Raw genomic sequence first — 24304 nt, 5'->3', positions numbered from 1 at the left:
CACCTCTCCCAAAATGCTGTCTACTCTTCCTTGATGGATGCATCTACGTAGTCAAAAGGAAACACCTGTAACTAAAGCTCTGTTAAACAGAGGAAAAGGGCTCCCATGTTTCCCTTTCGACTTTGGATTTTCACTACAATAATAAGAATGTGCCCACTGAAGCCAAGAATATGCTTTTTTTACATTTTGGAATGTCTCCGATTGTGCTATTCAAAAATAACTGTTATAAACAGACAGGCTGTCAAACAGCATCAGGGAAGTGCAGGGCCAGACAGATTTGGCCAAGAAACGCTCGCTTAATTCCAGAGCGTGCTTGCAGAAGCACAACCACAGGAGCAGACCCGTACGTTATGGCATAATTCATAATCTCCCCATTACATATACGATTTCTAGATATTTTGGTGCATTAGAAATCCATAGGTTCAACAATTCACTAAAATCAAATATTGGGACTATATAAACTAATCATGTGCCCTGTGAAACAGAAGCAGAACTCTGTATTATGCAATAATTTGTTTGATGGTACAGTAACTGGAGTCCCACTTCCATATATCAAATTCATCTGTAAAATAAGAACATTAAAAGTTCTCATGCAATGATCTCAATGTATAAATATAATCCTTACTTTTAAACTGAGTATAATCCATAAAACAATTTAAAGATACATAATATTCCAGTGTATGCTAACAGCAAAGATAAAACACTTGTTTTCTGAATTAAGGCTTCTTTTACAGTATAGCTTGAGGATTCCAAAGCACTTAAAATACCAGCTTGTAATAATGGGATAATATTTCTATACTTCATAAAAATCACAAAATCATTTGGCTCGTTATGGCGACCCATTTTCAGAAGCTCTTTTAAAAAAAATCAAATTACTGCCATGCTCAACTGGAATATAAAGCAATATACCAAGCAAGCAGAATATTTAAAACAAAACAAAACATGCATAGTAAATAACAGCAATTTTGCTTTCAAATAGGTAAATGAAAGCCTTTTAAGAATTTTTGTTAGAACTCCGCTAGTGTAAAAATATACTATGAAACATACATAAAAGTGACAGCGCTCTTACTTGCACCTCAGTACGCTACCTTTTGCACTAGTTTTTGTAGTATTTGTGACAACTCATCCAACAGTATTTTATGAAAGTTTTTATGAAACCAGATTCCTATTTCTCAAAAGTTGTAACTACTATAACCTACAATATTTGCAAGCTAGTACTTCATTCTGAAAGCAAATTAACTCTTCCTTTTTCTTGCAGAATTAGTTGGCACACAGACTTGTCTTAACCTAAACCTTCCCCACATCCAGATTCAATGGGGACAACATAGATGTGAGTGGAGAGCAACTTAAGTATCTTCTGCCAGTTCAGGAAAGTCAACGCCATTTCACAGTTCTGACTGAAATCACCTGTATTTGTTGAGTTGCTAACACTGACGCACATGAAACAAGTCTATTATTCTAGCAACTGAAATTGCCATGTATTTGCCCAGTATTAATACTGTCTGATGGATTTTAGAGATGAAAAGAGGGAAAAGATCATATTTTTCAAGTCACACCAACAAGAGCCTTTCCACGGGGAGGTATGAAAAGCTCTATGCAAGCAACACTATCAAGACATAAAATGGGCACCCTTTGCCAAACTCTCCTACTCCCGGCCGCAAAACCTGCCTCCGTCTGTTCTTAATGTCAGCATCCTACCAGTCCTCGAACTCTGCAGCCCTCCTTCTCAACATGAGGGGACCTGGACCTCCAGTTTAGGGCAAGTCAGCAGCTCTCCCGAGTGAATCCTGCCACCTTGTACAGAATCAAAGCATTCAGCGAGGAAGAAATAAGATTTAGTCATTACGGCTGAGGAGAAAGCCTGTCAGAGCTTAGACTAAAGTCTTCCAGTTCTCAAAAAGGATTGTTTCATTGCTGCTGCGGCTCTTCAGCATTTGCAAAGAGCCGACAACTTAATTAATAAATTACAAAAGGCTAATTTGTTTAATTATTGTCTAGCAAATCTCTGTGGAATGTAGCAAAACTAATAAGATTCAGGTCAGGTTCCATCGGCAGCTGCTAGTAAATCTATTAACTTGGGGAGAAATGCAGGCAGTAAAATATCAGAAAAGAGGACGCAAAGTGAACCCTGAAATGCTGGGAAGTAACCGAAATGATTCTCCGACAATAGCATGCACTGACATAAAAATCAGAGCAGAACTATGTTCAAAGAATACTACATTCTTCAGAGTAACTTTTATAGTTCTTGTCATTCTCTGGCTATTAGAGTGAAAATGACTTTTTCAGGTTCTCAAAATAGGAGACTTGATGAGGAAGTCTGGGATGAAGAGGAAGGCTGATGGGATATATTTAAAAAGCAGCATTATGATATGGACAGACTTGAATGGGAAGAGGAAAAGAGAAGAACAACTGAATAGAAAAAATACACAGGAAGAGTGGGAGAGAAGGAAAAAAAAAAAAGAGGCATTTCCTGGTCTCTGAAATAAAGTACATTAGGAGATAACTTAGGAATAAAACACAGTAATGACCAAGCCAGTTCAGACCAAAAACCCAGCTAAGTACCCTGCTTCCAAGCAGCGAACACCTACCACAGAATTTAAGAATGAGGCAAGTGGCGTGGTTATACTTCCCCAGAATAATTTCTCAGCCTCCAGTGTGGCTCCTGAATCAGGAGTCGTAGCCTGTTAACAGACGGAAAATCCATCTAAACCTAATCATCTACAGAATCCAAGTGTCTACCGTATCCATCACTCCAACTGCTTCTTTTCCAAGCTGAAAGTCCTAGTTTATTTAATCATTCCTTCAGTGAAAGCTGTTCCACATCCTTGATCATTCCTGTTACCCTCCTCTTTATGATGCTAGGTCTAATAGAAAGAAACCATGCAGGGAAAGCTGGAAGAAACACAAAGGTAACAGAAGTAAGAATAAACCAGTTTGCCTAAACAGGACTCATTATAATGTTGAATTACTAATAAGCAGAGCCTACCAACTATATCCAGTACATACACAATACTACTTTACCAATGCACTAAAAAGTTCAATTTTAAGTGTAATAAATCAAGCAGACAATTTTTAATTTAAGAACATAAGACCTACTGTATTGGGTCATAACAAAAGTCCCTTATCCTGTCTCCACGGTGGCTCATGGCAGCTACTTAGAGAATAGAATAATAAGAGTTCTTCCATAGGTATTCACTGTTAACTTTCAGAAACTGGCAATTTGAGAGCCTTCTTGAGCCAAAAGAGGCACCTTGCCAACTGCATTTGCTAGCCACAGAATAGATCTTTCCTCCCTAAATTCTGATTCCAGGTACTTGCAACTTTTGATTCCAAAGCATCTTGAGACAAGTAATCCCCAAACCTGAAATTCTTTGGGTACTGCTTTCCTTTTCTGCTATGAAAAACAAGTGAATATTCTTTTCCTATTCGCCTTTTATATACTACCATAGCTTTACAGGCTTCTATCATATCCTCAACTCAGCTGTCTCTTCTCTGAACAACTCTAATTCAGACCCCTTAACACAGAAGCCATTCTCTCGCTTTGGCCATCTTTTTCACCATTCTCCATTCTCTTTTTCTAATTCTAGGCTTTTTCAGAGGAGAGGCACAGATCCTGGCAACAGTGGGTAATTTTCAGAATGATAAGGTTAGTGGGTGTTATTTTTCCAAGCCAGGTTAAAAAGTACTGGCCACCTATTCCTTAATCCAATCTGAATATAAAATGTGAGAAATAAGATGAGGCATACTGCTGGCATTCCCATATACATCATCCACATTAGAAAGAAATAGCTTAAACATAACTCACACCTGTGTTTTTTTTTTTTCTTCCGAAAGCTTGAAGATATCTTGTGAAATACAGTGTTACAAAACCAACATCATTTGTTGCATAGCAAATACCTGTAACTCTTAGGAAAATAAAGTCAATTTTTTCCCATACTGTTATACAAATATCCACACAAACTGGAAGAGGTCTTTGGTAACAGTGAACCAACACTTCCAGAAAATGTGTTTACTAAAGAAACAAACACTGTGCTGCAGACAGCAGTCACAGGTAAAGACAAAATTATGGTTATGAGATGAAGGGTAGAGGAAGACATGGGAATTGCGCTTAAAAAAAAAAAWAWAWATATATATATGTATATGTTTGGTATACTTTAAGTCAAATATAACTTTTAAACAACGATGTCAATAAATAGCACTAAAACAACATTAGATTTCAGTTAACTTACATGTTTGAGACTCACACACAGAGGTCTACCAACTAGACCACAAACATTTTGAAATTACTGAAATGTCTTCTCTGAAGTTACCTGGTAAGAATCCTAGTCACCTGAACATTAATTTAGTATTCTTTAAGCTTTCCAGTGTTTTACCCCTACCATCTCTCTCAATTAAGATTTAAGGTTACTATTCAATTATAAGAAAAACAACAGATGTCTTAAAGAACTGATCCAGTATATTGAAAAGCCCAAACCTACAAGATTTCTAATTAAAAGTAACACAGCGTAGTATAAATACATTTGACAGACAATGGGCCAAACCTAAAAATGGGTTTACTCTTGCCATAACAATTAGAGGGCTAAACCTGAACTCATTTTGCCAATACTAATTAATATTATCTACACACTGTTCAAAGTGGATGGGTCATGATGATGACAGAAGACGTGGTCTTTAGTAGACGTTAAAGAGGTACCACGTGACAATGCCAATCAGCCCTAAGTTACAACAACTATAAGAAGTGGTTTATCATAGTAGTACATTTCCCAAACTTTTTGCGCTAATCCTTCCTTCAAAGAAGTGAAGTTTTTAACAGTCAATGCCCTTTGAAGCTCTGCCATGTGGTAGATTTATATTTCTGTGTCCCTTCAGCTAAGCCTTCAGGCTCTCGATCCATTTTGGGAAGAACATGTAGATCTTTGCAACCCATCTCTTCTGTTTTATATGCTTTGAAGAACAGTAAAATCACTATGAAGTCTCACTGATGCCCAAAATGAATAAAGCAGCTTACATTATAGTACTACTGTTCTAGATTTAAAATGTCTTGGCTCTCCGCTAGATGTAATCTTACCTTATATAAACTAACACATAACATTAACAAAGCAAAATCTTAGCAAGACAAAGTGGTTATAGGCTTAAAGTAAGTTAACAGATGGAAGATAAACACTAATCTCCACTAGGTTACTATCTAATTTTTTTTCTACTTCTTAGGAGCATTGGGTTAGAAGGAATTTCCAAGGTCACCATGTTCACACTGCTGCTGCTCCAAGAAACTATAATGCACTAATTATTTCGCAAACTGCAAGCTCCACCTTAAGGCAATCAGATTTTTTGCTTCCACTATGTCACAGAATGTCACTGCTGATAGCACTGCTCTAGTTTCCAACCTACCTACTCTAACGGTCAATTAATTCCTGTTTAACCTTGTGCTAACATTGCCTTTAAATAAAAGTTATTTTCCTTCCTTAATGTTTACCTTCCTAATAAAAAAATACAGAGTAAATTTATTTATTGTAAAGTAAATAAAATGAAAAAAAAAAAAGCACAAAATCCATGTAAGCTTTTATTTTGGTAGGTTAACAAAGCCAATCTCTTTAGTCCTCCTTAATATTTAATTTGTTTCTCCTGGATAACACTGAAGTCTACTTCTGCACCTATTACATTTTTTGGTTTTCCCCTCCTGAGGGGATGACCCAAATTCTACCCTGTATCCCAGATGTCGTCTCACCAGGGCCTTATACAACAGCATATACTATTTCTTACTTCACCCGATACATCTTAGGATGTATTTCCTTTTCCTCAAATCACATAATTACTATGTGATCATCTGACACATCCGGTTGTCTTCCTCCTTAATCATAGCCAAGCGCCAAGTTCCCAATGTCCAGCAAAAAATCTTGTTAGCCCATAAAGGTATGACTAATAAGCTATTTGAGGAGAGCATAATAGAAACGGGATGAAATTTAATCAGACAATGATATCCAGTTCATCCTGTGTAATTCTGGCTGGACAATGACTCCTAAGTTTGTGTCATCAACCAATCTAACCAGCACAAACTTGCTTTTTACTAACAATGCTGGCATAAATAGTAACAAATATGACTGGTCCCAAGATAACAAGCCATGAAGATTTTCACTATTACAATCTCCTTGCCCTCTAGACCTCTTAGTCTAGTATTTATCTCCCTTGTAATCATTTCTTTACCCATCCTACTATTCCTCTACTTATTGCCATTTTCTCCAGGTAACTAGAAATGTTTCATGCTGTACTATTACAAATCATATGCTCTACTAAAATCCAAACACGAGATCTTTCATACTTTATCTACAAAATCCAGTCGTTGAAGAAAGGTGCATATTGTCCTTTAATAAACTTGGCTGCATTTATTTCATTTAACATTTCCTTCCATGTCTAATTATATCTTCCTTCCAAAATTTCCTCTGATGTCTGGCATGTGAATCAGATTATCCTCACAATTAAATACTAATAATACACTTGGTATTCCACAGTCACATAACATGATTCTTGACTTGTTAGGTTTAAAGAAAACATGTTAATATGGCACATACAACTGCAGATCTGTATTTTTTCAGAGCCTGAGAATGGAAGATGGATGCCCCTCTGACTTGAGCATGTGAATTTTGCTCTATCTCAGCTGACATCACTGTGCTCACTGAAAACTGAGAGGAGGATTACTTTATAAATTAAGGCCACAGAAAATCTATATCGTTTTCTTCACCACCTCTGTTTCCTTTCCAGTGGGAGAACCACTTTCGATACTTTAGTTGTAAGCTCTACTTCAGCTTAGCCTCCTTATCTATACTTGCTGACATCTAAGCCTACAGTTCCCTTATCTATGATGCACACAAGGTAAAGAGTCATGTTGCATTCATATAGTTTTTAGCTGAACTGTGAGGACCAGGGTTCCTCCTAAATCAAAACATTTTGAACAACAGATCTTGAGACAGCCTTTTTGTTTTGTTTTTTTAAACAGAGAAGATGCAGCACAACTTGAAACCAGGGAGCACTTTACCCTTGCCTTCAATGACCTCATTCAATCCATTCGTGTCTAACCTAGTCACCAAGACACCTCGGTGTAGGGACATGAAACAGAACTCTGTTCACAGAAGCATAAAATCGCCTTTGACTCGTAGAGGTTGAGAAAGATGTCAAATAAGAGTTACAGGTACTACTTTTTGCACCTCAGTTTACCAGACGTTATTTTCCTGCTGCATCACAAGAAATTATATCAAAGGAAACAGGCAGTAGGAGGGAAGAGGAAGTACAAATAACAACAACAACGTGCAGCCCAAGAATACTGGTGGTACTTAAGGAAACAATGTGAAAGATATGGATCGGCAAATACCGCCTTCCTTGTTCCAGCTAGACTGTCAAGATTAAATCTCTCCCCAGACCAAGAGCCAGGGTCAGTGTGGGTATTAAACCTTGAAAAATTCTCACGTAGAGAAGAAGGGGAGCTCAGAGGACAGCAACATCTTTCAGCAGATCTCCAGCAGTAACAGAAGGCGTCCTACAGCAGAGTTTACTTCTTCCCACTTTGTGTTGAAGATGGAGATCGCAAGGATAGATTAAAATGCATTTCCACTTAATTTAACTATTACAGGCCTTTATCCTTTTAACTGTTGCTTCTGGTTAGCACATCAATTGCTTCTTTAAGATAATGATTGTTTTGAAGGTAGACTTGATTTGTTTTATCTAAATGCCACTCATACAAGCTTTTACAAGACTTGGAATGAATTCTGAAGAAAGCTTTGTCCAGATGGAAAGCTATATGTAAGGAAAATATGCCATCAGAAACTGGGTTTTTCTTATTATTTTCACATAGATAACAATCAACATTCAGACACTTACAGGATAAGGTGAAATCCTCAGTAGGGAACCTTTGATCTCTTGTTTGCAGACTGGAGAGATGGACCTGCCTAGAGTGGCTATTTGATCGATCTCGAGTCCACAGAGATGCACTCAAATCTCTGTGATCCATCTGGTGCTGGATGTATGTTTTGTAATTGGCAGCCTTTCCATGTAAGAATACATTACTCAGCCTTGCCTGATCACATAAAATGTCACTGCAAACTTTGCATTTTGCATAGGAGTTAAACTTGCAAAAATTGGCAGATATGCACAGAGTTCGAGAAAAATCAACGTGCATTCTTTAAAGCCCTGTTTCCCCTCTTTGAATTTCCAGCCTGCTAGTAAGGCATCCACAAAGGTCACCTTGGATGGAAACGGAGGGTCAAAGGGAACTCCTTTGCAGATTTTCACTGCATCCTTTCACCACTTTAGAGAGGAAAGGAAAGTGGTTAGCAAGAGCGTATGTCCCTAGAGCACACAACACCTCAAACAAGCTGAAGTCTTCATGGGCCACTTAGAGAAGAATATATCACTTCTCAGCGTTACATGCAGTTTGTCCTTCAGCCACACGCTGAGGCTCAAGGACCTTGGGAACCTGTTCTGGCGAAGGTACATTCTGAACAACAGCCCAAGGTGCCCTCATGAATCTGAATCTCTGAACTGGAACTCAAACACACAAAGTTAAACGCCCTTCCTGCTGGAGGTCCTGGGCAGACCTCCCTTTTTCTTCTTTGATTCAGAAATAATGTTGTGGCATCTTCTACTTGTACTTGTTTGAGATGATCTGAGTATCTTGCTTTGCCATTTGGACCCTGCATTCTTGAATTCAGTGTCACCCTGTAGCATGTAATTTCTCACTTGTACACGTATCTGCTCCATGTTATCCAACTCAAACATAACTTCAGCCTTAACCCTGAATGCCAAAAGCAATCCTGAAGCAGAAAACTACTTCATGCCTTATGCAACTAATGAACTAAAAGTTAAGTTTATTGTACCTTGATAAGAATAAGAGGTTCTCTCTCCAGAAGAAAAACACCATTTTTCTCTAGCAGAATAGAAAAGGAAAGGGTCAATGCTCTGCTGATAAAAGGTGTGGCAGGCAGCCAGTTTTCTCTTCTCTTGTAATCAGGCTGCAGCAATGCCTAATGGTTTAGTTGCCTTGTGCATAACCTCACTCTTCATCTAACGCATGAAGTCACTGCCAAGGTCTAATACCATAATTAGAGGTTTCCACTGAGCAATGAGTGGTAAATGCAGGTGATCCAGTTTGAATGAAAACAACAGCAGTAATAAGTAGGAGGAAAGAAGAATACAGATTAAAAACAAAGAACAATTTCAACAACCAAGGTTGCTCAATATTTATCCAGAAATCATGTTAAGACTACGCTTTCTTGTTTTCCATTTGACTTGTTTCAAATGTAATCAATTCTAATAAGAAATATGACTGCTAAAATCACGCAATCATCCAAATACTCTGTGTGTGTGKGGGGAAATGATTTAACTAATTCCTGGTATTCTCTTATTCAGAGGGTTTTTCAATATAGTAAAATTCTGTGAGGGGAAACGGCTTCTTTCGGTATAGTCCTTTTGAGAGTGGTGGCCAGTACCATCCAAGGGATTTCATAACAAGAAAAGGAACACTCTCCTGAACTAACACACTTTGGAGTTCAAGAAGTCAGGTATGTGCTGAGTGCTCTCAACACCCTTGCAGTCCTCCATCAGTGGGAGTACAGAGCTGAACCACAAAGACACGAAACACTACGCATAAATCAACCATGGAGACAGCAAAGAAGGTGTATCTGGATCCTCTCTGAAGAGTTTAAGAAGTGGGAGCAAAGAGCATACTAAAATGTGACAATGAGAAAAATGTGGTTTTGCTGTGTCAGAGAAAGTAGAAGAAAATCTGATATTTAAAACTTTTTCCCTTCTATACATACTATATTGACTCCTTTTACTTCTGATCGTTAAGTCTGTGAAATGAATTCTGGATGGAACTGAAGCTGATGATGTTGTAGATCACACTAATTATTTTTTTTCCCACAAAGTCTCTTATGCAAACATAAAAAAAAACCCTAAGACAAACAATTCAAAATCTCAACATCCTTCTTTTGCATAAAAAACCACTTCATCTTATTTACCCTAACTCATCTTAGCAGTGATGAGCTTCCAAATTAAATACAGACCTCCCAGTCCTGCAGTAACCTTCACAGATAAATGAGACAAGATACACTTTTTTCTCAGCAGATATAGCAACCTGTGCCTTTACAAATAAACTCGCTTTAAAAATAGAGGGCTCCAACTGACCACCACATAGTCAACATACACATATACACACACACGCAATTTTTAAGTTTCATCTCATTGTCTTTGAAAGGAAATCACCAAGAAACAAATCCAAAAGTTTCTATAGTACCTGGGGCATAAAATTAAGAGGAAACTTCTTACATTTTCTGTACAAGACTTTGATTATTTGTAGCCAATGCAGCAAATTGTTTCACGTGTCATTTGGCTTAAAATAAATAGTATATTATGATGAAACACATTTTGTGCTGAGTTGCATAACAGAAAAGGTATGCAAGTTTAATCAACTATTACTTAGCATATTCCCCCCTTGGAGTCAGTCAGCATTTAAAATAGACACACATTCCTCAACCCTTTAAATGATCTGAGATTATTACTAGGAGCTCCAGGCATAGCTGCACTCTAAATTACACCGCAGCAATGCTTGTACCGAATTTCTCCCAGTCTTACAGTACGACTGAAGCTACAGGAAACAATCTGCAGCAAACTGACCATAAYACTGCCGCAGGTACTACCATCAGTTATTTTTAATATCGGCGTTTTTAAAAAATTTAAAGACATCTGCCCCCGACCCCACCCAAACAAGCCAAACCGAGCTACTCACCGTTCAGGGCTGCGGGGAACTGAGCCATCACGGTCCTGAACACGCCTTGCTAGCTCTTAGCCATCTGCAACACAAAAACATCGCGCCATTAATAATGCAGCAAGGGCGAAGCGCAGCTCCGCGCTCCCGCYGAGCGGGGGGGGACGTCGGTCCCCTTCGGCTCGCGCTTCCGACGGCGAACAACGCCGGGCTTCAGGCTGCTGCTGAGCAAGCTGGATTTACGTTTGGAAGGGCGGGGGGGACTTTTTTTTTTTTTTTTAAATAGGGTGTGCAGTGCAGTCTTGAACCTAGCGGCACGTTCTTAAAGGAAGAAGGGACCAGCTGTTTAGCAGCTACTGCCCAACGTACACAAAYGGCCGACAAGGCGCCGGGACATATGGTGTAGGGAACAACCCTCGGGCAGCAAGGCGACGGGCTCGGCGTCCGCACGGACCTGTCTGTCTTCAGCCGCTGCAGGCAGAATTTAGGAAGAAAATATTCTTGGCATCATGTATTCTGAAAAAATGACCAGTTTCATGCAAATCTGCAGCCTGTTTTCCATGGCTAACACCATGAAGTTATTCCTTTTCTTTTTGGGCTACTGCCCAAATAAGGAGTCAACAGCAGCACTTAAAGGCTTCTCAATATAATATACTTTCATAATACGAAATGTTAGAGTACTAACACTTATTTTACTCTTCCAGTGAGTATCATTTCAAGACTACCTGTAGATGCTACTAATTCTTCAGAACTGCAAAGTGGTAACTAACACTTAAGACATACCCGAGGGATAAGCACAAGCACCGTTTTACAAATGTGGAACTACGACACGAGACAGTCTTTGCTTTGGATAAAATAATTGTAGTTGAATATGGAAATTTATATATAATTATCCGCCATTCTAAATAGAGACACTATTGTTCAGGATGAAGCCACAAAAATGAATTTTTTTATTGCATTTTAATTCAAAAAATAAAAAACTAGAATAGAAGGTGGAAGAAAACCTGCTCAAAACTTACTGCCAACTGTCACCAGCTGCTTTGCCATGCACTTGCTCACTGTTAGTTTCTGACATTTTAGTCTCCATGCGACATTTCAGATCCCTCTGCTGCTCCCCCCCTTTGGATACCAAACCTTCTCCTCTTGCCAAAAAAAACAAACAAAACCCCCCAAACTTCACCTCTCGATACAACCACTGATTGTAGTAATAAGTACAAAAACATCAGCACCCTCTGCCCCAACTTCTGCATGCCGAGGCACAAAAATCACGCGACTTCTTCTGGAAAGCATTCCAATATCTTACTTGTGGCCAGGAGACCATTTTTCATCTCTAATACACACTTAGGCAATAGAAATAAAAGCGTCAGGGATCAGTTGTTAACAACCCTCTTTTTACACGTCCTACAAGTAATAGCTAAAAACATGCACCATAATGGAATATAAACTGTTCATTTTAATCAAATCATTTGTAAACATCATAGCCACATGCACACTTCGCCCTCTCCAAAGGAAGAACAGCATTTTATCTGCAGTTAACTTGCTTTATGTTGCATATGTAACTGCCCAGTGAGGAAAGAACATAATATGTATATTTTATCTGAAACATTACACAGCAGTATGACAAGACACTTGACATTCCAGGTTTGTGTGTGTGCATATTATATATATATACACACACACACATACATATATATATAGAAAATGGAAACTAGTGGCAAGTGCAACTGCACTGGATAACAGAGATCAGCTGCAGAGAGAAGGAAAAAGGGAAGCACGGCACCTATTCCAAGGGAGAAATTCTAAAACGAATTTGGGTATTTTTAGGCTGCTTCCCAGGCCTTACCAGCAACCTATCATGAGACACTTTCAGTCTATAAATAGCTTTCCAGGCAAATGCTTCCAATGTTATTAAGCGTTTCTATAGCACATGTTTCTCTGCAAAAGCTGTTCTGTTAAGGAAGGCTGAAGGAGAATTGTGGAACTAAGCTACAGAAGTAGGATGTTGAAGAACATCCCCAGAATCAATAGAGCAAAACCCAGTAGTGCTCGGCACCGACAGAAACTTCCACCTGTGCAGGTCCTGCTGCAGATTTACAGTCCAATTGCTAAAGCCCACACACTTCATTTTTCCTCCAACACACTTTATTTTTTGCAGACCACTTCTTTAGTTTTTAAATTAGTAATTACGATGAACGATAAAAGGCTGATAATGCACTGATTCACCGCTACACCCCCAAATCTTACTATATATAATTTTAAAATACTTTATATAACTTAGGGCTATAGAGAAAGTCAGGCTTCGCATTCTTGGGTTTTGCTGAAGCATTCAAACAGCTCACACAGATGGAGCTTTCTAAACTCTCAACTGCTGGCTGTGTAAGTGGGAAAAGTAACCCATTTTACGCTTATGCACACGGGCAATGTCCTCCCACCCCCCAATTCTGATATCTCTAGAGTCTCAACTAYACCATATCTTAAAGTCAATTTAAACTGAACAATTCTGCAATCAAAGCTCTGGTGTATTAGCCTGGTGGAGGCCTTTCCGAGTTACGAAATCTCTGCATCCAAGGAACACGGATGGTCCCGATTCATTCCCACCAGCCAGTATAATTCTAGCTCCCTGCTACAGGTAACTCCATACACAGGCCGCTATCGGTCACTGGTCTGTAAGGCAACAAGTTACACAGGTCGCTTCAAGCAGAATTAGAAACACTACTCAGACATTTAACGTAGCACAATCAAGTTATCATCCATTTTACTATCTGTCCTCTCAAAAGGAGGATGCCAAGATCCCAAACGCCCAAGCCTGGGCCAACGCAGCCCGAGATGGCCACACTGCGCCCTGCCATGCGGATGCACCACCTCAGACCTGAAAGCAAGAGGGAATTGCCCCAAAAAGTCTTTATTAAAAGTACATTACACCTATGTTGTTTGATTAAATCATGATTCAGCCGTGTCCCCACACTATAGGCAAATCTTGTCGTATTTTAAAATATTAGACCTGATGGGCACCAAAATCCTTGTATAATGACCCCCCCCCCCAAATAATGCAAAATAAGAACCGTACAGAAGCGACCAGGAATCAAAGACTGGATTTTGGCAGGATTTCAACCTGCGCCAGCATTTGGGACCCCATCTTATCCCAGAGGACAAATCCATTGCGGTCCGACTCCGCGGTTGCACCAAACACACCTGCTTCTCCGGTGACAAATGCCAAAGTGGGATGACAGGTAAAAAAGGGCAAATAAAAATATCTGTGCAACAGCTCTTCGCCTCAGGAAATTTTTTAGGGGAGGAGAAGCCGGCCCAGTAAACTCTCGGACTGCACACCTTTCCTCAACGGTCGGCGGGGACAACCATTTTCAAAGAACAGAGCTTGTCCCCAACAAATATCTCGTTTTCCAAGTTTCCACAGCATGCCCTTAAGGCTTATAATCAAAGTTTAACGGAGTTTATTTTCACACATTTCAAATAAAATTGCTTTATTACCATCTGTAAAAAATATCTTGCACCTTTAAAACACTGGTGTGCACCATTTATTTACCAAGAGAAACCTCAGCAAAATTTAGCTTGAGGTTAAACTACTTTCTTTTAAAATGACTCCGATGACTTTTAATCATTAATCACAATGAAAACTGTAAATTTCCAGAGAACTTCATTATACCACACCACAGAGAAATTCAGTGCCATGTAAAAACACATGTTCACTGAAGAAAAAACCTCTCTCCATAAGGAAGACTACAATCAGTATCCCAAACGGATCATACAGACAAGATAGCGGTCACTACAGCTGGAGTATTTCACAGAGAAGATTTCTTTCTGCAAAATGTTCTGGAAAAAGTGCTCGGTGAGCTAATTTCTCTCTTGCAATCATGAAACAACAAATCATTTAACAAAGTGGTAGCAAATACCCCCCTCCTGTGAACGCTACAGACCCTGCTAAGTCCTGCTGCCACTTAGGTGGACGTTACATTTAAATAGCAAACCTGCAAGTTCTTGTAAACAAATCATCTAACTAGTCCCCATGTTTCAAGCAGCAGACGTTTTCACAACCTGATCTGCCAAACTGCAATTTCTGCTCCCACTCTCAATATTCATTACAGCTGATACAAGCTGGAAAAAGGAACAGGGAGACTGCAAGAAGGAGGGAATTTAAGAGCACGCTGGAAGCATTAAGAAGGGATTCGAGTTGGGCAGAACACAGCAGGAAGGGAAAAAAAGTTCATTTCCATAAAAGACATATTTCTTTGTTTACCTTTCATGAAGAACAGCCTTACCACAATCTTTGTTAATATTTATACTTAATTCAACTTGAACAGAATATTTCTAAGGGCAACCACAGCCACAGACTTTGAGCAGGAATGAAGGTCTGGTGCATCAGGGTCTGCCACATGTGGCAGCTTAACTCCAAGCAGGCAGACAAATACYGTAGGGGTAGTATGTACGGACACACTGCTTCTCTTCTGCCTCTCCCGAGGACCGAAAGAAGATATATCGCACATTTTTGCGGTAAGAACCAGGTAGCAGGAACAGAGATCTCAGTACGAGCTAACTGATTTACTGTTTATAGCACCTGTAAGACCAGGCAATGCAAAGACTATTCATTAGTATTTGCAAAGCAAGCAATGACTATGGATTAGCTCATGCAGCTCTTCTGTGCCTTTTTTGGGTTGCTCTTTTGAAAATCAGGAGAATAATAAGCATTAGTTATGAAAGCATAATTATAGTTATTTGCTATTTAACTAATTATGTATAATTTCCCATTCCCATTGATTTGTACTTTTTGGTTTATACACTTCCAGCAGTAGTAGGTTCACGGAACAGCACCCTTATTATCAAGGTGACGCCTTCCATGAATTAAGCGTATTTAAAGGTCACAAGACATTTTAAAGGAAAGAATTTTTAGAAAAAGTAATCCTATGGACTAGAGTCAGAGAGACTGCTAGTTAATTTTGTTTCCCCAGAAAGTGCCATGCCTTCTATGCTTTCTTTCCTCTTCCTCTTTTATGGGAGATTTCAAAGGCTCATAACTCTGTTTTTAAGTAGCTGGTGTGTTCCAGTTGGGACAGYATGTTTGGGCATTAAGAAAAAAAAACGCGTTCAGAAATGCTGCTAGCTTATGATGAGAAAAAAAAAAGTTTATAAATAGAAGATATTCCCATGCTTCATTTTCCAGGTACTACCAGCAGCACCAGTTATGGAAAGCGCTAACAGCAACTGCTGTGGAACCAGGAGGCAGGTTACCTGCCATGAATATTCAGGAGTAAGGACGCTTCCACTCCCTTCCTTCCCGCTCTCCTGTCCCATAATCACGTTTCTCTCCCAAAGGGATCCAAACTCATGCTCTGACCTACCTCCCCCAGCCATACAAAAACCAGACACCAGCCCCTGCCCTCCTCCTTCCAAGCAGTAACTGGCAACTTCAGGGCTTTATCCCCATTTATCCTGAGCTTAGAACTGGGATAGAGCTAATCGAGAACTGCTTCAGTAACACGTTTGGAAGTGGTTCAGGTACCAGCCTGGGGAGCTCTGCTCGAAGGAATTGCTACTTCATACTTCTCACAGATAAAACATGAACCAGGTTTTAACTCTTAACCCATGCAAATCAATGGTCTGGCCTATCATAAGCCAAAACACAAATGAATTTAACGGAAAAACTCCACCAATACAAGAACAGCATACGAAACAGTAAGAACAGTTTGACTATAAATTTTACAGGACTTGGTTTGTGTTTGGTTACTATATACCAACTTAAAACGCTCAAAACCTCTGCTCCCACCTAATTTAGCTTTCAACATTAAAAATCTCCAAACACTTAAACGATTTACTGGCTTGAAAAAGGCTTAAATCCCATTACAATTCCCAAAGTACCCTTCTGCCCACTTTGCCTGAATCTTAAAGGTTTTCTGAATACACCGACCAGGCTGGAGCCCGTGCAAAATACAGGAGTCACTATTTCTGTTTAAAAAACAGAATTGTGCAGTCAGTATTGATAGGTTTACTCCCTTTTCACATAGCTGCTCAGCTACATGACAGCACTCGTTCAAAACATCARGACCCAGTTCAACTCCCTGCTCTGCATCTGGAGATTTAGCCCACCTCTCCTCTCTCCTGTGAGAGTGCTTTCCCTCATTTTATTGCACGGTCCTTTAATGAAAGCCACACACGGTGTTTGGAGTAGTAACAGGAGCGCAGGACTTCAGCCTCCCATGCGAAATTCTCCGTCTTTAAGCTAGGGAGGTTTGTGTCCCTGTCCACTCCTGCCCCCGGTTTTGGTCCCTTTTTGCAAGGAGCAGCAGGTTGGGAAGGAGGCGATGGGAGTCCCACCACACCAGGAAGCTCCCTGTTTAAATTTCAGGGCCTTCCCCCAGGAGACATGTATGTGAACTGCCGCAGGAAAAGGAGGGAATTTCAACGYGGGAAAAGAAGGGAATTTCAACGCAGCTCTGCTGCACCCTGCAAGAGTACGGTCACCAATCTGATTCCAGATAAAGAGAAATATCACCACCTCTGCTTGGTTTCTCTAAAAAGAAAGAAAGAAAAAAAACAACCAACCAACCACACACAGACAGTGGATTTTTTGAAAAGGGTCCTAGCTGTGACCTTCAAGAAGGGATTCCAGGCTGTTTATCGCAACCTTCCCAGAGAGGTAAGATACATGTGCTCCTGAACAGGTGGCAATTTAAAATACACTCGTCTTTCTCGCTTCCTGCTTTCTAATTTAKATGACCCTCCACTCTCTATGCTATATTTGTAGATCCTGTTCTGAGACACAAAATTTTTGCATCTTTTTTTTTGCAAGCATCATATAAGAACCCTAAGCCGCTATGCTGTGAGGTCCCCACACCTTAAAAACTGCAGTCCTCAACTTCTACATTGTGATTCCCAATTTACGTTGATGTGGGCTTAGACAAAACAGAGCTTTGCTGACTAATTTTCTTATTTATTTTCTTATTACTTTTATTATAATTTTATTATTATACTTTTATTATTTTATTAGTTCTTTTATTATGTATTTTCTGACTTCAACCATGATTGGAAGCATTCAGAACACGTTACTTAAGAGCTTATCCATTTGAAATCTTTTCATATTTGTTCTCAGAGCCCTCCTTCCATTAGAAGCAAAAGTGAAATCTGCCTATCAACAGAGCAGGAAACGTAATGAAAGAGATATGTTATCTTTTTCTTAAGATACAACAGCTGTTATTCAACTTGTTGGTGAGGTTTCAGTCCCAGATAACAGCACAAAATATACAGAACGCCTAATGGAAACTGCTACAGCTATGCATAAAATAGGAGATCTAGAATAACAGGGCAATCTTCTATACTCAGCAGAGAACAATCTTACATACTTGTAAAATTAATGAAGGCAAAATATTCAGCAAGACTTAGATTTACATTTTAGGTATCTGCTTTCAAGTTGCGCAAGTGCATTGCAGGCTGGCTGAAATGGAGTTAACTTCTCCAAACTGAATGAAATGACAAGCAGAAAGGAGACGGGCCATAAAAGGCCTGTAAAGTGCAGAAACATAGCTTATCTTTGATAAAACAAATTCGGAGAAGCCCCACGGGAGAAGAGCAAAGACGAGGCTCACGTGGTCAAAGCACAAAAAAAAAAATGAACCGCACGGCATTACTGCAGATGGGCAACGGAAAGGCAAAACTGCATCGCCCAAAGCTAGATAAAAGCACGTGGGTGTCACCGAGGTCCGAAAGGACCATGGCCAGTGTCGGAGAGGCAGGAAGCGCGCTACCCGCAACGCCCCGCTGCGGCCCTTCTTGCCGCCCCGGTGATGCCTCGTGCCGCTGACCTCGCTCGCGGGCAAAAGTCCTGGCATACCACAGTAAGATGCTGTTACCAAAAAACATCCTGAAAAGCATTTGTAAAACACTGAAATACCAGTCAAAATACAAGTAAAGCTGGAAAGCCAACAGAGTGCCTTAACAAAAATAACGAAATATAACCTTACACAYTGAGACACGCGAGATACCCACAGTAACCTAACCTACAATATCATGATTGCATGATTATTAGTTAGAAGCCAGCGATTAGTTCCCAGGATCTCCAATGTTATTTAGAGGAAGTCTGGCTGTGCTAGCCACAGAAGAACATTGCTTCTAAGTCGTAAAAAAGAGAAGGGGCATTCAGTCAAAATTTTTCTTTTAACCTTAAACACTGAGCTCTACAGCATACAATAATAATGTTTTGACAATTAGAAACTGAATTTCATGAACTTAAGGAATTATACTATATCAATTATCACCTGGATTAGAGACATTTATACCAATGTCATGTAATGTCCCTAGAACTAACAGTTTATCTCCATCAGAAAGATAATTGTCCCATCTTAAGAAATTCAAAATAATATGACTGCACTAAGTGTGGTGGAAACAGCAGGAGAGGGAAGGGAAATAGAGTTTTAGACTTTGATTAGTCTAAAAATCTAGTTTTTGCTTCTTGACTTTTGAAAGATAAGACTAAAAGCAATGTATCAAAAACACAGAGCTGATTTACCATCAYGTTTATTAATATAGCCATAATAGGTCATTTTTTGCATTGCAACCACAATATTTTTAGAAACAAAGAATAACTCCCATTTCCTGTTCTTCCCAAGTATTACTTCACGTAYGCTGCTGAACCGCAAACTGCAGCTATCGCTCGTGACTTCCGCCCCATCACCTTGCAAGCTCCGCTTGCATCAGCGCTGAAAGCTTTCCCTGGAAGGGCCAGCTCAGAACTCCTATCTGCTGCTTCGACACCACCCATATCCAAACATTTCAAGTCAGATTCACCGCTCTTATATTTACAGTTCCAAAAGCAGCGACCTATCTAGATCAACAGGGTTTCTGAACTACTTATAACTGCTAAAATTTTTAAAAATAGTCCTCAGATAATTGTGCCCCATTAACTAATTCCAGTGTTTCGTGCTGCTACTGTCATCGTGTTACGTCATTTGAATTGCACCATGGCATTCTGAAAATAAGTTACACAACGCCGCGCTCATTTACGCACCGATGTTCAACCCAGTATATCCTATTTTAACTCTGGGATACAACTAAACAACTTAACCTTGCTCTACGCCATTCCTACCCCGGCAAAAATCCTAAACATCCTGAAAATAAAAATTAAACTTCATCAGCCCTACACATCTTTTATGATTTTTACAGTGCTCCAAGTCAGAACGGGGCAATTATTATTTTTTATTAGTGACTGAATCCTCACCTTTTGAACATTTGCTGCTAATGGCACAATAGTCCCTAGCAGGGAATTGCAACATGCAATGCAACAAAGTATTCCTGACAAAATAAAATTAGCATCTTGCTTTGTTTTCTATTCAGACAATATATGGCAAAAATGTAACAAAACAGAACTTGCTCTCAGTAGTCTCCTGCCTTCTACCAGTGCTCTGTGACATCTCTAACAGCTTAAAACACAACTCATGATAACATGGTGTTAACAAAAAATTTACAGATTTTTTTAGTGATACACTTTTTTTTGAGGGCAAACGCTTATGTTCATGAAGTTTCAAAGATATAATTTCAAGAGGTATTATTAAGAAAAAGCCTTATATGTTGCCCATCAAAAGAGAGTGAAGCCTTCTACTGACTGCAACTGGGCTAGTCCCACACTTCTGGGACACACCTTATCCTTCAAAAATTCTGCACCTAAATAAATAGCAGCTCTAGAAAAAGAAACACTCTTAAATAAATATGTGAATTAAAAAAATCCTAATCGACAAGTGAATCAGTGGAAGAAGGAGCAACATGCTAGTAATCAGCATACCTATATTTTTAGCTCGACTTTTAAGGGTATCATACCCTTATGAGTATGATATGAGTAGTTAATATGTGCTTTGACTAATCGCATAACCGATATGAACCCAATTTGACAGAAGAGTAAAGTTTGCACAGATATTAACTCTCTGCAAGACTGATGAACACAGGCAGGCAGAGGAGATGCTACCAAAGTTAGCGCGTGAATATCAGACCCCAGAGAATCCACGTGGCTGAAAGCTGTTCTGAACATACCAACCAGGAGAAAACCTTCAACTACAGCTTGCACCCGACTCGACGCAGACGGCCAGAGCCACAGGAAACCAAGCTTCGCAAGCGGCGCTGCTCACAACTGGTTCAAAAATTCGGCTGGCGTTGGCCCCTCGTTCAAAGGAAACTCAACTTACAGTCAGAGAAGAGCCTCACAGTTCTACACTGACAAGGATTCGGAAACAGATTTCCGGAGGTATTTAGGCATCTACATTTGCAACTAAGCATTTGAGAATGTCAAAATTGCTTAAAACAGCTGCTTAAAGCACTCTGAAAATCTGACTAGGCATTCATTGCTTGCAATCTGACAACAGTGTTTCCTTCCCAAATCTCTGTTGCATCATCTATCATTGACCAGGGCACAAAAAGAAAATCTGGTTTTTCAAAGGTAAAGTTAAATGAGGATAAAGCGTTTTTAAAGTTGAAAAGAACACAGTAATTATCCTTTTTCACCCCATATCTAGGGTCCACCTCTGAATCTCTGAAATTATACTTTGCTTTGTATTTTCCCAACAAGTGATAGCGCTTGAAATGCATCTAAGAAGTTCATAAAGAGCAATTCCTTAATTAACTCTCCATTACCTTTGTTATCTTTACAATCACCTCCGATCACCTAACATGAAGAGAAAGGGGAAGAAAGGGCGCTGACTTTCCCATATCGTTCAACCACAGGAAATAAGTGCTCCCATCTAAAAGCAACAACATGAATTCGTAAATTTAGCAACCTACCGCTCTCAAAATTTTCACAAAAGGACTGTTATCAAACTTCCTCCACAAGCTTAGAAACATGGCAAGATCCATCACCTAAGACCCTGCCAAGAGATTGTGGCATTACACTGAACCGAAAGTGGCTTGCAGAAGTCAAAATAAAGTAATCTGAAAACAAGTACGGCAGTTGTATACACACAGACCAAAGCACAGGAGCAGGTGCTGCTTATTCTGATTTTAGGAAGGCTTTCAACAAGTATCCTTAGAGCCAAATTGATAAGATATGGCTTGAATAGCTGGACTGTAAATTGGGTGGAAAACTGGCTCAACTACTGGATTTAAAGGGCTGCGATCAGCAGCGTGAAAGCCAGCTGGCAGCCTCTTACTAATGGTACTCCTCAGAGGTTGATACCACGGCCAATATGGCTTAATGCCTTCACCGACAGGCAATGGGACGGCCTGCACCCCCAGCAAGCTTGGAGGATATCAAACTGGGACGAGAGGCTGATACACCGGAGGGTAGGCCAAACGCCAGGGCAGGCTGCCCGGAGAAGCTGTGGGATCTCCACCCGCAGAGGTCTTCCGAACCTAACTTGACATGACCCCAAGCAACCTGACCGACGCTGGCCCTGCTTCGAGCGCGGCTTGGACCGGATGATCTCCGGAGGCCCCTTCCAACCTAAATTATTCTGTGACTACATTTTAGGTAAAGGAAAGCAAATGGAAGCAGTTAAAGGCTATTTTAAAAACTGGGATATTTGAGATATTTCCTTTCAAGTGAAAATAGGCCAGAAATGAACATTAAAAGCAAATATATCCAACTTTTGAGCCAGTTTAAAAAAAAAGGAAGAGTTCAGGACTTCCAAAAGAAATCAGATGGAATGTTTTTTTCCCCAATTATACAAACTGATCCAACTAAATCTTCTAAGGCAAGAGAGAGGCTTTATCTGTAAACTATTAAATAACAGGCGATCTCTCAGGCCAAAGACTTCTATCTAAATTTGCAACCGGATCTAGTGATCTGACCACCATGCTTTTCAGTAACTAATCATATGGTCCTTTTCTGACAGATACCTGTTTTTAAGGATTATGAAGCTTTTCAATAATGCCTTGAGGGAAGCACCTAAGTTAGCTTTCATTTTTCAAATCCTGTCCCATTCTCCCCCATCAGCTCCAGACGAGTAGCTGAATGAATAGTTACCACGCCATACAGGTTTTAGTTTCATTTCATAGTCAGGTAGCAGCTACCAAAGATGAAGTTAATTCACTTTTCAATATTAAAGACCACAACATAAATATTTGTAAATAAGCCTACTGTAACAACCTCCACGTCCCTATCGCTCTAACACCTGAAACTCAATAAATAAAGCCTTCTCAACCACACAGTTCGAAATCATTAACAGCTCACTTCTGCCTTGATCTGTCTCAGTTTGTCTGCAACAACGGGGAAGAAAACCCCAAACACACACAGGCCATAATTCACTGCTAGCGTAACACCTCCCGCGACAGATAACACGGTACAGTGATAAGCACAAACGAGCAGTAGCCACAGTGCTTTTGCTATTGTTAGCCTTATAAAACATTCTTTATCTTGCAGTAGCCACTGAGAACTCAGTCAGGGACACATCCCATACCCTAGATCTTGCACAGAGAGAGGAAAAAAGAAATGAACCCTCCCGAGACAGTAGTTAAAAGGGAGGGCATATTCACTTGATCTAATTTAGGTATCTGAGTTAGGAGGCTAATCTGACTGAAACTGCTGTAAATCTGAGAGTGCTGAGCAATCTAAATCCATGTTTACAGGGACCCATTTCTCTCTTAACTTCATATGGAGGCTGAAGTCTAAATTAAAATTGCTCTAAAGATGCAGAAGTAAGGTGGTGCGAATCCCCTCCCCAAATTCAAATWAAAAAAAATAGAAAAACCAAACAGGGATGGTGAAGAGGAAGGACAGGAAAGAAAACGGACAGAGTTTAACAGAAGCGTGAAGCCGCCGCTAGCCAGTCGTCCGATCAGCTCCTAATGCTCGTTACTTCTAACTAYCACCGTCGCATCGGTGGCCCTAGACGTTAGTTACGGCCGCAGTCACACGTCACCCGCATTTCGGCGGAGCACCCATTTGCACTTCTCGAAGGGGAAGCTCATTTCGCGAGCCGCTGCCGCTCCGGGCACGGCGGCGAAGGGGGCTGCGAGCACCGCTCCGCTCCGCCCGCCCGCCCGGCGTCTGCCGCGCCCGTGCAGCCGCGGGGGCGGCGGGCCGGGCCGGGCCGGGCCGAAGGCAGCTCAAGGCCGCCGCCGTCCCAAGGCGACGCGAGCGGTGCAGCGGCCCGTGCGCGCCCAGGGGCCGGCGGCCCCCAGCTTCCCGCCCCAGGGCTCCGGATGGGCGGTTCGGGCTTGTGCGCGACGGGGCTTGCACGAGCAAGGGTTAAAGACCCCCAGTACGAGCTACGGCACGGTCTGCTTTCAAGCTCTGCGACGCGACAGGTGCCAGCGCCACCCGCTGCGAAAACCACATTAATTTACTTAAGCTGCTACTCATTATCGTGATGCGCAGAGAACTTAGCTCAGTACTCGGCGGCTCCATTTTATTTCCTGAATTATCACGTTTCCTGGTGCCAAGTCAAGATGAAGGAACGGCAGCCCGTTCACTAACGAAACGGTTTACGAGATTTACCTACAGAAGCTGGTTGCCTCCAACTTTCGATTCCTGCCGTCTCCAGGTCCTCACAGCAGCTACGGGCAGGAAAACCACGAGGCGGTAACAGCCGCTCCTCCGCTCAGCGCCCCGCTCAGCGCCCC

At 40.6% G+C, this 24304-nt stretch overlaps 1 protein-coding gene across 7 annotated transcripts in view; it reads right to left on the bottom strand.

Annotated features, from left to right (window-relative positions):
* ITSN2 (intersectin 2) overlaps positions 1 to 24287 on the bottom strand; it is an 82953-nt gene extending 58666 nt beyond the window's left edge. For 3 of the 7 annotated variants that reach the window (XM_026068097.1, XM_026068099.1, XM_026068100.1), the window contains exons 1-2: positions 24180 to 24279; positions 10775 to 10838 (exon numbers count right to left, since the gene is read on the bottom strand). In XM_026068097.1, the coding sequence (XP_025923882.1) occupies positions 10775 to 10802 (28 nt within the window). In that variant the 5' untranslated portion in view covers positions 10803 to 10838; positions 24180 to 24279. Of the gene's footprint in view, positions 1 to 10774; positions 10839 to 24179 lie in introns of all 7 variants that reach the window. The other 4 variants (XM_026068101.1, XM_026068102.1, XM_026068098.1 and 1 more) reach the window with 3 other exon arrangements.
* Between the last annotated feature and the right edge of the window lie 17 nt (positions 24288 to 24304).

Source organism: Apteryx rowi, unplaced genomic scaffold, assembly GCF_003343035.1.
Source record: "Apteryx rowi isolate R43461 unplaced genomic scaffold, aptRow1 scaffold_269, whole genome shotgun sequence".
In the NCBI taxonomy this organism is placed as follows: domain Eukaryota; kingdom Metazoa; phylum Chordata; class Aves; order Apterygiformes; family Apterygidae; genus Apteryx; species Apteryx rowi.
This window is presented reverse-complemented; position numbering and strand designations above follow the sequence as displayed.